Source organism: Molothrus aeneus, chromosome 21, assembly GCF_037042795.1.
Source record: "Molothrus aeneus isolate 106 chromosome 21, BPBGC_Maene_1.0, whole genome shotgun sequence".
NCBI classification, from domain to species: domain Eukaryota; kingdom Metazoa; phylum Chordata; class Aves; order Passeriformes; family Icteridae; genus Molothrus; species Molothrus aeneus.
The window spans coordinates 4465336-4479960 of NC_089666.1; the positions used below are offsets into that span (position 1 = coordinate 4465336).

Sequence of the window (14625 nt, forward strand, 5' to 3'; positions counted from 1 at the left end):
ATAAGGAATGGACTGGAACAGGCAGTGCAGAGTTACAATACACCACACCTTAAAACAAGGAGGTTTTTAAAGTTTTCTGATACAAGAGTCGATTCTAAAAGACACTTAGAAACATTAAAAGGGGGGGAAAAAAAAGGGAAAAAAAAGCAGTAGCAGTAACCCTGCTGCTGAGTTTGAAGCAGAGCAGGGCTTGGATGTACAAACGTGTGGCGACAGGAGCCGTGCGGTGACCAGCTGCCCGCCACTCAGCCGAGGGGAGCCGCAGGAGCAGGCAGTAGGAATGAATTGCTTCCACCTCCTCCCTGCCAGCATTTCAGAGCATCACAGCCAGCCCCAAGGCTCCAGACTCGCTCCCCCTATCAGTCTGGGTCCCTCACGTCCCTCAGGCAGTTCTCCAAAGCTTCAAGATCTTCTCTGTGCTTTAGAGAAAAGATGGCAAATAACTCGTTGTCAAGTGAAAAGGAGAATGTCACTGTCATGCGAGCAAAGCAAGGACGCCAGAGCACATCGAGATGTCAGTGAACACGCGACTCGGGCCCCCAGGCAGCAGAGGCAGAGAGGGTTTCTTCCTATGCTAAATAATGCTCAATACAGTTTCATAATTGCATTATTTGAATACTCTCCCAAGCAGTATCTGAGCCTAGTGACTGCAAAATGTGGATGGCTGGCTGACTCTAGAGAGCAGGGCAGTCCTGCCATGCCCCTCCAGACAAGTCTAAGCACATGGAGCAATTGCTGCTGGCTTTTCCTACCATGAAAGTTCTGGGCTTCTCCCAAGAGACTGTAAATAGAGAATCCTATTGGAACCAAAGCCCAAGATAGCATTTTACATTTCCAATGTTTAACTTTTTCTTCTTTCTCGCACCGTGTCATTAAGTGTTTACAAGGATGATTAATGACTGCGGCTGCCAACTGTTAACGAACGGCATCTCTGTTCAGAGCTGCAATCCGGTGTCTGGCAGGCGCTGTGCACAGACAAGGTTACTCCAACATCCTTGAGCCCCAGCACCCCGGGAAGCTCCCAGTTCCCAGACAGAAAGCAGCGGGATGCATCTCCTGCAGACAACACATCTTGCTGCCCCCAAAGTGACTAACAGTAATAGGCACCACCTTCACCACCTCTGTCAGGGGACACGAGTGCAGCTGGGGCACCTGTAGGGTGGCTCTGTGCAGCCCTGCTTTGAGAACCCAGCCCTGCTCCCATGGAAGGGAGCCGAGATCCAGCGCTCCTAAAATTCTCGCTCAAGGCGCGCTGCCAGCACGCCGAGCCAGAAGCCTTTGCTCCATCCACTCACTGAAACCAAAGTGGATCTGCATTTCACAAACCCTAAAATGGTTCAGAGTGAACAACAACTAAACCCTTGGAGTGAGGAACTCCCTCACAAGCACAAAGCACTGCAGAAGTTTCTCGCAACTAACTCATTTGTCTTAATGTGAGAAATAATATGAGAGCCCCATCTCTATCCTCTCCCAGAGCTGGAGAAATAAGCACAATGCACCTTTACAGGCATTTCAAAAATGTAAATCTGTAATTAAATTGCTAGGCTTAACTTAAGATTTTCTATCTCTGGTAAAAAAAAATTGAATTAGACGGAACACTTCCTTCAGTAGGAAATATAAAACCGCTATAAACTTGATTTAAGACAAGATGACATCTTGGTATGGAAATGTATTTCCATCAAACATTTCAGTTGCAAAAGCATGATCCAATGGAAAGCACCTCAATAACATGTTTGAACCATTTTTAAGCGCTCCATTTCTCTCGCTGCTCATCACGTGATTTTACTACATGTAAAGTCATCCACAGCCCACCCAGCTCTCAGAGGACACAGTTTCTCCCTCCCAACTACCCAATCCTGAGTAACATCTAACCATCATTCTCAAGCTGCAGACATAAGTGCTCAGAAAAAGCTATTTGCTGTGTTCCCATGGTGATGCTCTACCCTGGCTGCTCCCTGACCTCTGCGCCAGCAGCACCGAGGGCCCGATGGAGTCCAGGCCCAGTGACTGCACATGCTCATGCTGCTGCCCGCCACCCCCACGGCTGGGAACACCTGTGTGCTGGGCTTCAGGGCCACAAGAGACAGGCAAGAGCTGTGTTCAAGGCTTCTTGAACCATCTCCATGCGAAGGAGCACAAAGGGAACGTTTAGGAGTCGGGTGATGGCTGGGTTAGAGGGTTTGGCCTCCACACCCTGGGGATGAATCCAATACCAGTGTCTGCTACACTCACATGCTGCAGCTCGTGGAGAGACTCCTCCTGTGACTGCCCAACACACACCATTTGAGGGAGGACAGAACTGTCACACACATTCAGATCTCTAAGTTGTTTAGGCATTTCATTTATTTTTCACCTTCTACTAAACCTCCCTGTCCAGGAGACACCTCATACACAGGACCAGGGATTCTGAAATCAGTACAAAAATTCTGGAAATACCACTGTATAAAATACAACTTTTTCTTCTCTACTTTACAACTTCTGTCTTCACTAGCACAGGCAGAACACCTGTGTACTCAGATGAAAAAATTTATTCCCTCAAGAATGCCTCGGGAATGTAGTCCAACATTATTATTCAATTATACCCTAAGAAAATTTCAAGTTTTATAACAGTGCACAGAATTAAACTTTCAGATTGGGGGTGGGGAAGGCAGTAAAATCTGGAAGCTCAGCTCCTTCCTCCCCCATAATTAACACAAATTTCCAAGACTTCATCTAAGCATAAGACTCTGGCTTTTTCTATTTTTTCCCCCCCTCTGAGCTAATGGGGCCAAAAAATCTCTGGCCACAAGAAAAGCTCTTTCATTTAAATCATGTAACAGGGATACTGCACCAGCCACACCACACCACACAGGCTGGCAGAGTCAGCACAAGCTACAACCCATGGACAGACCCAGCTCCACATCCCCATGGCATAACAGCCTCAGTGAGAGATTTGTGAAGAGGGGATACAAATGAGAGAGAGGAATCTGACATTCAGTAAGACCGACAGGGGCTGAGTCTGTTTTTATGTCCCAGCTGATGATGACCTGTGTCTATCAGCAAACAATCCATCCAGAATTACAGCAATAGACAATCCCACCAGCAATACACTGCTGAGCACCAGCAGAGCTGCTCACTCCCCACTCCCCAAAACACTGACACAACCCTTAGGAGAACAGCCACACTCCCAAATTCTCCACCTAACCTAATATATCACACCAAGCACCTGCACGTTCCTGCTTTTACTCATGAATAATAACAGTTTTCAGCTGCATAATGAACTTTGCCATATCCTGTACTCATAAGAAGCTCCACACACCAATCCTACCCAAAGCCACATGTGCACAAAGTTCTGCACTGGGGACAGCAGCAACATTAAAGTGACTAAATCCCACCCCAAGCAGCTCTTTCCAGTAAGAAGGAAGAGCATAATTCTGTCACAAACCTGTGCAGAGCCTGCTTGCCCCCAGCTGTGTTTGTCCAAACATCATCTGCCACTGCTCCATGCCCTGTCCCCATTAATACAAACACTATCACAGAATAAACAACAACCCACATTTTCTGTGATTTACATTTCAATTCAAATGACCCAAGACAAAAACATCTACACAAAAAAGCCAAGGCCAGCAACGGCCCCAAAGACCCGATTCATTCTATCACAGTACTGGGTATGTTAAAAAAAATACCTGATTGTAACTTCCAGACACCAAAAAAAGAGGGGTAAGGACTCCAATTTTGAAAAATACACACAGTCACTGCTCTGTGATTGATTCTATGCTCAGCAAACACACACAGAGAAGTGAGCTGTGTTTGATCCTGCACTCAGCTGCCACTTGCAGGTGCTAAACTCAGGAGCACAGGTTCTGTTAACAAGTTTACATCTACAAACAAGGGATCAGAGGAACAGGACCAGTCAGCTCTCAACAAGCAGACACTAACTGGAGTTTTATAGTCATTTCTCCAAGTGGATTTCCTCTATTATTAAGTGATTCCCATAAATATGGCAAAGCTACACTAAGACAGAGCTACTAAAAACTAAAACTACACACTGTGGGTATTGCCATGGGACATTCAGCATTGCTGCACAGCAGGAGTAAAGCCTAGGGAGTGTAGAGCTACCTGGGTTGTTCTTTAACTTCACCTTGGCCCACAGAATTTAAAATACTTCTTTTTAATTTCAATTACCCCAATCATAATGCAGTAACAGGTGATCTGTGAACCAGCATACTCAGAGTAACTGGATTCCAGTAAAAAAACCCCAGTTCTGTGTTTTCCTTATTCTTAATGAGATTACTCAGACAGAGGTAAGCTGGTTATTTCCCAGGACCCTGTGTGGCAGGAAAGAACACACACCAATTTTTTCTTCAGAAGTCTTCATGCACAGGAAAGTAACACTTCATTCATCATGGTACAAACACGCCTATCTAATTTTAAACCATTTTGAAATAGTTCATTAAGGTGATGTGAAAGAGACAAGTCACACACATGAGCAATAGACTCCTGGAAGTCGAAAACAGAAGTCAACTTCCACATTTGCCTTCAAGTCTCACTTAAAGCTTACTTTCAGTATGTATTATGACTTATTATTTATGGAAGAGGTTCCAGAGCCAAGGAATTCATATCCTGTAACTTGCACGGCATGCTCTCACAAAACAATCCATAAGCATTAAGTAAGCTGGTACATTGAAGAATAAGTAAGAGACTTAACTACCTCGTTAGTGTTCCAGCGGTGCCTCTCTTTCGGTAAACTTGAACATTTTGGTAGACATTCAAGCAGCTTCTTCGGTAAAAAGATTTTTACATGACTGCCATTGCTGTTCCCATGATCATCTAGAACAAAGAGGAGACACATGATGTACACACAGGAGAATGGGTGGTTGCAACCAGGAGACTCAAGCAACGACAAGACTTGGAAACCCCCCAGTTCCCCAGCCCAAAAAGAACAATTTGCCATGGCAATAAAGACAAATAACAGCTTTCTGTTGAAACTGCAACTTTATTTCAGAAATACAAACACAGTTTAATTCTTTCCAGTTGCAAAGTTTTAGAAGAACTTCAATGGATTTGGACAAAAGGAGCCTGTGTGTGCTTACCTGTGCCTATTTTAGCTCATTATTTCCCTCAGTGGCAAATTTTACAAGCAACAGTAACAAAACACTGTAGAAGCTGTGACCACAGCAGCAGACCTGCCAGGGAAGTCATAAATGAAGTTCACACTTGACAGGATTTGCAAGTAAATAAGCACAGAGCCCCAGCACCTGCTATAATTTAGTCAAGCTGCAGCAGAAATGCAACTCAAGGTCTATTAGTTCATTTAGAACTAAAACACACCATACCTGATCAAGCCCAGGTTACTTCTATTTCCATTCACAATTCAAAGTAAATGTAGTTCCTTAGCATGAGAGTGAGGAAGAGGGATGAAATTTTCCTACCTGACCATGCCCAAGGGTCTCAAAAGCAGAAATACTAAATAATATAAAATTATTGGGTTTTATTACTAAATATGTAGAAGGTGCATCAATTCCTCTTAAAAGACCCAAGTCCCAAAAAGCCCTGCAATCCCACACCAGCAGCACCTTGAAGGTGTCTATCACCCTCTAACCCATCCAAAGAATCAAAGCACCCATGAAATCCAGATGTTTATCAACCAAATCAGTCCCCACAGGAAAGGGAACTGGAGCAGCAGCATAAGAGAGACCAGCCACAACACAGAACTTTATCAGTTCTCCCTCCAAACACACCAGATCTCTGTCATCTTCCACCAGCCTCATGCATCCCATGACAGATCCTGGACAGTGCTACACAAGCACTACAGTTACTCACTGGCATTTTACCCTACAAAATTAATTTATAGTCATTTCCCACTTGAAAATGTACAGAAAAAGGATATTAACTTCATTTTACACATCTAATCATTTTATATCATAAAACACATGCCAGCACTATGATAAAACTCCTCTGCAATTCCCTACAACACAGACATTCCCTGTGACCTGCAGTGAACCCGACAGAGCCTGGCCCACGATCATTCTTAGAAATTACTTAGGAATTGCAGAGACTTCACACCAGCAGCCAGACATCCCTGGTATTCTTAAAGCTTGATTAGACTCTTGGATGTGTCAAGTTCAACAATATACATGCTGTTAAATCAACTGCTCGTGCAAGCCCAGCAGATGAGTTTACAAGATAAGCAGCGATGTGTATGATAAACGTGAGCTGCTCTGTAATTTATGAGTCCTGCACGCTCCCTGAGTTACTGGGAACTTTACTGTGAGCCTGTGTTGGACTAAATCAACAGGGCTGCCACTTCCCAACTTCTTCCTGGGCAAGGAGCAGCCAGGCAGGATTGATCTCTGCTAGACTGCTAAAGAAATCAGGGAGAGGGTGCTCTCCATTATGCCATTCCAGGATTTTCATTTGGATATTGAGTATTTTTGACCATGAATCTGATGCCTCAGGTTTTAGCTTTCATATTTTTCAGATTCTGTACTGCATTAGTATATAACTCTGCAGTCCATATAAAGTGTTAGCAAGTTCTCCGGACAGTTTAGTTAGATAAAACAATCCTTTTCCAGCCCCAGAACCAAGGACACCATTGCAGCTTCAGGCTCAAAAAGTGTAAACAGCAAATTGAGGAGAGCAATCTGGGAGGATGGAACTGCATAACATGAAGCTGTAAGTGGACAATTAATCCCAATATGTAAATGGACCAAAAGTTATAAAAGTGTGAAAGTTTGTGACCCAGGGTCCATCTTGGGTATAGCCTTGGTCAGGCTCTTGTACTGCCCAAGGTGCATCCTTGGAAGGATTTATTTTTAATAAATACCTACTTTATTCCTTTAGCACTGTCTAGCCTCTGTTCTAGGTAGCCTCAAAACGTATCAACTCTTAGAGGACTTTTTGGGCACATCCTCTCCCCAGCCAATGCTCTGCACGTGTGACTGTCACCACTATTTCCCTACACTTGAGCCACTCAAAGCCTCACAGACACCCGAGTTGTGATACCTGGGGTTATCCACAAAAACACAACTTGCCTGTGGCAAAGACCAGAGCCAGGCAAGGTCTGCCATGCCAGCAGCTCCCAGCCATCTCCAGATCCACCTCCCAGTGCAGCCAATACTCACTTCCCACTCCCTGCATTCATTTTACACCATTTCCATTTCTCATTCAAAACACTGCATTGCTCTACATTCAATTCATTAAGGCGCAAAGTATTTTACAGCACACATTATTGCTTTTATCAGCCAAACTACATCCCAGTTACATCTCATCAGCTTATTTTCCATGGGCACATTTTAATTGACATTAATTGTATTACTTCCCCTTACCTCCGTATCAGTCAAGCCCTCTATCACTCATTCCATTATTTTGCAGGGCTGGCAGACCTCTAATTATTCAGCTCGTTTTATTAACTTTCTTCCATTGTCATCAATTATCAGTATTATTAATCCAGAAAGTGCCTATGGATAATAGAGCCCTTTAAAATGTTTTGGTAGAAGTTGTCAGAACTTGCTGACGCTAAACCTTCCAACTCCTGTTGTTAGCATCTCCCACCTTCTGTTATTACATCAATGGAAGGTCATTCTCACCATCCTGTAACACGACTACATCTCCCTTTTCTGCATTTAGCAATGGCATTTCCTCACTCCAAAAAAAACCCTATGTGAAAAACAACTGCCTCCTGCCTTGATCCAAACAGCTTTATCATTATGGACTCCTCAAGCCATGTGGTCAGAACACATAACCATTATAGTGTGGGATCCAAATCCTAAATCCAGTGACCTCTAAACCAGGTCTGACCTTGGAAAAGGATGAAATCAGCCAACCAGCTATGAGAGTGAAGAACCCATATCCCCAAACATATACACACATTTGCCTTCAAACTTGCTTCTCAGCCCTCTGGAATCACCAATGTATTCCTACAGTGAGGAATGTCGAGGGAAGCTGGGAACAGGAGAGGAGAGGAATACTCACCCAGTAGCACTGAGGGTACTGGTGGAACAAGAGTTCCCATTCTTCCAAATGAACCATCACGGTTTCCTGGTCCTGTTCCCCACAAATAACACCATGGCATTTTTAGGGAGGTGGAGCAATGCCCTCCACCCAATGCTATCCCCTGCTTGAATCAAACCTGCCATTGCTGGTGCAGCTGACCAGCCCATCCACCACCATGGGGGCTCCAGTGAAGGCAGAGGAACAAGGGTCCACACTGCTCTGCAGCCCTGCTCATCCAGCAGCACAGGCAGACTCCTCCATTTATCACCAACTAAAATTTCCTTGGTAGCTAAAAACAGGAGCTGCAACATCCCAGCACTGATTTGGTTTTACTGTGCAAATCCAGATTTTTACTTGAACTTTCTCCTCATTTATTTTTGCCACGGGTGCAACTAACAACACCAAGATCTGCAAATCCATCCAGTGTCAATAAAAAATGTCTGTGCAAGCAGAGCCACACTGGCATGGGGAGGATTTGCCAGTAAAGCTCTATCAACATGGGGGTTTTTAGTGCAGAGCTGGCCACAGCTCAAAAATGTTTCCCAAGGCAGGCACAGCCACAGCTGAGAACTCAAGTAAGGAAGCTACAGACTAAAATATAGCAGCCTACAATGTGTCCTGTTATAATTCAGGATGAAAATGCAAAATTTAAGTTCCATTAGCAATCTTCAAGATTACTTATTAGCAAACCAGAAACTCGTGTAGAATTAAGAAAGTGTAAGTATTATAAAGTTCATGGAAAGTTCCACATTAATTATACCACATAAACCCTTCGTCATTTTATGGGTTTCTTCATGCTCCTTGCACTTTATCCTCCCAAGGGATGCACCACGGGCCATAAAACTTTGAAGTGCACAACAGCAAATCACAGAGAGTCTGTGCTCTCCCCCCACTCTCCAAACAACCCCTTACCCCCTTTTCTTTTTCTTTAACTGGTTCTTAAATCTTTGGTGATCCTGGAGGTGAATTTAGACCTGCAGCCCCATTAACTATCACAGTTTTCCTATAAAACATGTAATTAGAAAATAAAGAAATGGCCAAAAGGATGTTCATCAGCTGGTGATCTGCAGACAGGTCTATTCTGGAAATAAATAACACAAGTAAGCCATAAACTCACAAACACAAGTTTTATAAACCCATTATTATGAAATAATAACTTAGGGCTGGTCATCTCCTTAACTACCTCAAGAGAGGGAAGAGGTGTTTAAACATTACAAATGGGAACTTTAGTACAAAACAAACTACCACAAACCCAATATCATGTTTATTTGGGGAAGGGGCAGCCATCCAGCTGATCCCACCACCACTGACCAACCACTGAGGTGGCAGAGTTCCAGCCCTACAGTGCACAAGTGGCACCACAAAAACACAGTGCACAGAGGCCACCACAGTCACCCAGTCACTCGCCGACCTCCAGACACAGACAAATCCAACAAACTCCATCTGGAAGAAATAAATGCAAAGAATGACTCCAGATCCAAACAACTGCAGGACTGCCATGCTATTTCTCACAGTTAAACTTCAATTCTGGCATCTTCCATCCATAAACAAGCAGCAACAGAAGCAAACCCAACAGCTCTTGGTCTGTTTGCTAGAAATATTTGTATCATTACAGTAGTAAATCTCTTGGCAACAAAAGCAGATTTCTAAATATCAATCAAGGGTGGCTAAGAGAAGATAACCAGGTCCAGCTCTGCAGTGCTGCTGTCTCAGCAGGGCTCTGCTGGATGCCAGCACTCGGTCACACACTGGCTGAGCAAATGCATTCCCAGGCCACCAGCACGGGATGCAGCCCAGGGCTGAGGGGAGAACCAAGGAAAGACAAAGCAGTTCAGGCAAAGGTAAAAAATATACAAAAAGGAGCAAAAAGGGCAACACAAACCAGCATGTGTATGGCATGACTGCTGCCTGCATGGAATAAGTGAGGAAGGAAAAAACCCAGAAAGGATGAGGAGGGAATCACAGGGATGGTGGCAGTATGAAAGATGAGCAACAAAACAATTTTCCTCTAGAAGTTACTGAATCTAGCCTTAGTGCCTTGGAATATTTGTGATAAATACTTTGTTGCTATGACAAACTCTACAAACAATTCTAAAACCATAAGAAACACAAATACAGCTAAAGCTGCTGTTGTGCACCAGTGGCCCAGTTCTCCCCACCAGTAACGTGCTACACCGAAGTCCCTCTGTCCTTTTCTCATAGCATAAAGTTTCTTGACATTTTATAACTAAATTCAGTGTGAACACCAGTGCAAATGGTGCGTTTTGGGGAAGGGTTGAGAGTCAAATTTTCCCTAATGAAGGCCCACACATTGGCTGAGGGCTGGGTGACACAATCACCCACAATCACAGTCATTTCTTGTGCCATACACTTAGTGCCCTGTGCAACACTTCCGAGTCTACTTTCCCCCACCAGCAAAACAAGCTCCTCTTTCCCTCTCCCACCTAGGCAGGTTTCAAGCACTTGCGAATGGAGCAAGAGGAGAATTCCTTTACAGTCAGAAGGTGCATACAAGGACCTACTCTAAAAGCAAACTTTGGGAGTATTCAAACAGCGTAGTTACTTCAGGCTCTCCTTGCAGCTCCTCATGTTCATGCCTGATTTTCACCACTTTGCTGCTAAATCTGACAAGTGCACCAGAATGATGAAATCATTGCTCACCATCACCAACAACTCTGGTTGAGACATGTCATCAATTACTTCACCCTTTGGTTTTCATTAAAATTACATCATCAAATTCAATGGCAATGAAGCCAAGGAGTGATGGATAGTACTGGCCAAGTCTAGCAAAAAATCAACCATCTTTTTATTCAGTTCCCAATACTACAGATGTTCTCAACACTACAACACATTTCCCAGAAGTCCTTACATATTGGCTAAGGCCAGGACAGTCACTCTGACCCTACGTGCTGGCAGCCACCAGCAATAGATATTTTCACTTTTCATACCACAAAGAGTTTGAGTTTTGAAACCCACCTGGAGAGCTGGCTGGAAAAACCCAGCCCCTGGAACCAAAGCATACGATGTGATCAGAAGGACAGTGAGCACTCCATGTCCAGTGAGGACAGTCTGCTGTCATTCACCCAGTGCCATGACTGCACAGAGTGGCCCTTCAGCATTGCCCAGGCAGTAGGGTGAGTGCCGTACCCCAAAGGCACCAGCACCCCCAGGCAAACCTGCCTTTCCAAACCCACGGGGTTTAACACAGCACTGACACAACACAGGGCTGCCAGGAGCCAAGGAAGGTGAAAACAGGACACAAAGCGAGGGGAGAAAACTACAAAGCGAAAACTCAGCAAGGTGTGGAAGCGGAAGCCCGGGAACACCGAAGCTGCAGGAAGCTGCTGGAAGCACTGCATTCCAATTAACCAGCCCGGTATTCCTCAAGCACTCCACCCAGCCTTGTTTCGCTCCCTGGCAATGTTTGGGTTTGGTGGTTGGGGGTTTCTTCCTCTCAGACACAGGTGGCTTACTGAAGCAGAGACGGAGGGACACTGAAAAATAAAGGTCACATTCCAGCTCCCTCTTTCTGAAGGCTGTCTGCACAGAGGGAGGACAGCTACTGTTCCTTCCTCCAGCAACATCTACCAATATAAGGAGGTCTTTACGAGAGCCATTTAAGACCACTAGTAATGTAAGGTCAGCACTGACCTTAAATTTAAATTAAAATTTAAAGGTATCCATTCGAACCGTACTTCTAGATCATCATCTCACTACATCACCTACTGATACAGAAAATTAAATCTGAGTTAATACATCTCAGGAAGGTTTCCTACATACGTAGCTTTAAAACTGAAACAAATAAACTAAAAAACCTTTACATCAAAGTAATTGTGAAAATCATTAACAAGAAGAGATGCAGAACTAAATTTTAAAACCAGAGTTTTAAACAAGCCCTAAGCCTTACATCGGGAATAACACGATTGCAGTACCAAAAGCACGCAAAAAAACCAACCTCGCAAATATATAGTTCCTCCTGTTTGGAAAAAGGGAATGAAGCCCACTCCCTGAACCTGTCCTGCTGGCTGACAGCCCATGAAGAGGGTCTAGAAACTTCACCAGGAGACAGTTTGCTTTCAATTCTGACAACAGAAATTTTGGTAAAATCCCAACGCTGAGATTCAGCAAAAATCCTGGGGCAAGGAATGGACTGAGCCGAGCGTCAAATGCTGCCTCCTCCCCGCGACAGCCTGATCCTGCAGCACACAACCCCAGCACACCCTAAATTCAGGTTTGTTTAAGTAATAAAATCTCAGGTAACACTTTTGCAAAGGAAGTATTTTGCTGTTTAACAACCAAATCTGGAATGTTTTGCTTTCAAAAGGCTGTTGTTCCCCAAATAGCCCCCCCAAAGCCACTAACATCTGAGGCTCCACTTGCCCTCTTCAGTCAGCCCACGCCACCAGCACCCTCAGCTCAGGAGCTGCTGGGAGAAACACCATCTCCTCCTGCCATCCCACCCATGACCCTGCCTCAACTAACAGAAAATTCAACAACTGCATGGAACCGAACTCAGCGCACAACAAAATTCCGGGCCCCTGCGCCAGCCACACGCAAAACACACGGGCACTACTCTCTGCAAAGCTCTCTGTTAGAGGTACCTGGCTGCGAGAACACAAAATTAAAAAGGCTGCCTGTGTACATTCTTCCCCTTTTGAACTTTAAATAATAAAAAGGAAGCTTTTAAAAGGACACCGCCCCTTAGCACCCCCTGATCAAGTTCAGAGCTATCACAGCTACCAAGATGGCACCGCCAAGGGTCAGTCCTACCGGCTCAGCTCAGATGCACAGAACACACAGCAGGAACTACAAAACCCACAAACCCTCTGCTGCAGGATGGCAAGAGCCGCTCGGTCACTCTACCAGCCTCATCCTGCCCGAGGAAACCAGAAAAGATTAAACTCACCCGAGTTCTCCAAGCCGTGGAACTCTCTCCTGCAGCCAAGGGACAGCGGCGCCAGCCTCATTCCAAACCTCAACTCCCGCCGGGGATCTCCTGCTGCTCCCGGAGCACAAGGAGCCCCGACGGCAGCTCGGCAGGGAGGTCCAAAGGCAGGCAGGTCTGCAGAGCCGTGTGCTGCTGCTCAGAGGCTCCTCGCTGCTGCACCGCGCTGGGGGGATGGAGCAGGCGGCTCCCCAATGAAAGCAGCGCCGGCCCGCGAGCTGCCATTTACATCCGCTTTTAACTCATTGAAGTAACTAAAATCTAAAGCAACTTGTGTTCTCTCCTCCAGCACCTGCACTACTGGTGAAACACTCTGCTTGAATCATGCCTTAAAAGCATTCCCATTTAAGTTTCTGACAGGTGGAGTTTAGGTTTAAGGAATGAATGGTTTATATGTCGTCTCCTTGAAAATCCACCGCAAAAGTAGGTCAGCGGGGGAGCAGCTCTGTGACTTCGTACGAGAACACCCCGGGCGCCGGTGCCGAGCCGGGGTTGCTCCGTTCCCACCTCCGCGATGCTCAGCACGGGCACGGAACAGAGACAGCGCCGGCCCAGCCAGCGGAGACACCGGACGGCAGCGCCGGGCACAGCGGGCGTCTCGCTGGCAGCTCCTGCACTGCCCTGCTCGAAAGAGCAAACACAGCTGCCCAGCACAGACACACCTCACCCACCGCCCCCCGAAACCATTTACCGAGACCAAACATGACAAAAGTTGCAGTAAATAACAAGCGGAAAGGACAAGTTGCCTTCCCAGCCAGGGAGCACTGACCTGCCTTGTCCGTAGAGCCGCAGCCTCACAGGGCTGAGCACACTGAAACCTCTGCTTTACAGAGGAAAAATCCATCGCACCTTGGCACAGGAAGCCCGAAAAGTGAATCGAACCCGACTGTGCTTTGGTGACAATACTGTCACCCCCAAGAGAACGAAAACGTCACAATGTGAGCCAGGAGTCCAGGTGAACGCTCACTCTGTTCTCGCTCACATCCCTGTTAGCCAGGTGGCATTTCACTACTTGAGCGCAGTTAATCATGTACTTCAACGCGAGTGAGAAAAGAATGAAGCCCGACGTTTCTCAGACCAAAGCAAAGATCAAATTAATGGATTTGGGAGCATCAAAGAGATCAATAAAAGATGAAGCCAACACTACTCAAAATCACCTCTACTACTTAAATTTTAGATTTTCACAGAGCCTTTGAATTTCACGGCGCAATCAAAACTCAAACCTATGCCCAGGGGGCTCTACAGCCACCAAGAAACAATCCAAAAATTATATTCCCAAAGCAACCTGAGGAAAAAAAAAATACAGACAAAAGGTGGGATAAGAACGCTTGAATTCTATGAAGGGGTTTCCCAGTAAAGAATACAAATGGGTTCCAGACGAGGATGTACATGTGCTGTGGCGAATAAAGAAAAAAAAAAATCCTTATTACTTACTACTAAACACCGTTCCTTGAGGTGCCCAACTACAACCAGGCCAATCCCTGGGGTGTTGGCATGTTCAACCGGATTTGGGCAGGGGATGTGAACTGCCCTCCGCTCTCTCCTCCCGCCCCTGTAAAATGGAGGCGCCGACACCGGTACCGGCCGCGACCACCCGGCCGGCGGGGTCCGCGGTAGCACCGCTGCCCGAGCCAGACGGGACAAACTTACCCAAAATAACGCGAAATATCCAACCCGCCTCCCGCCGGACCAGGGCCACGGCCCCG

General features: G+C 45.7%; 1 protein-coding gene across 1 annotated transcript in view; it reads right to left on the bottom strand.

Annotated features, from left to right (window-relative positions):
• Window positions 1-14625, bottom strand: part of CAMTA1 (calmodulin binding transcription activator 1) — a 248518-nt gene that overhangs the window by 219698 nt on the left and 14195 nt on the right. The window contains exon 3 of the mRNA XM_066564162.1: window positions 4691-4809. Within this exon, the coding sequence (XP_066420259.1) occupies window positions 4691-4809 (119 nt within the window). The remainder of the gene's footprint in view (window positions 1-4690; window positions 4810-14625) is intronic.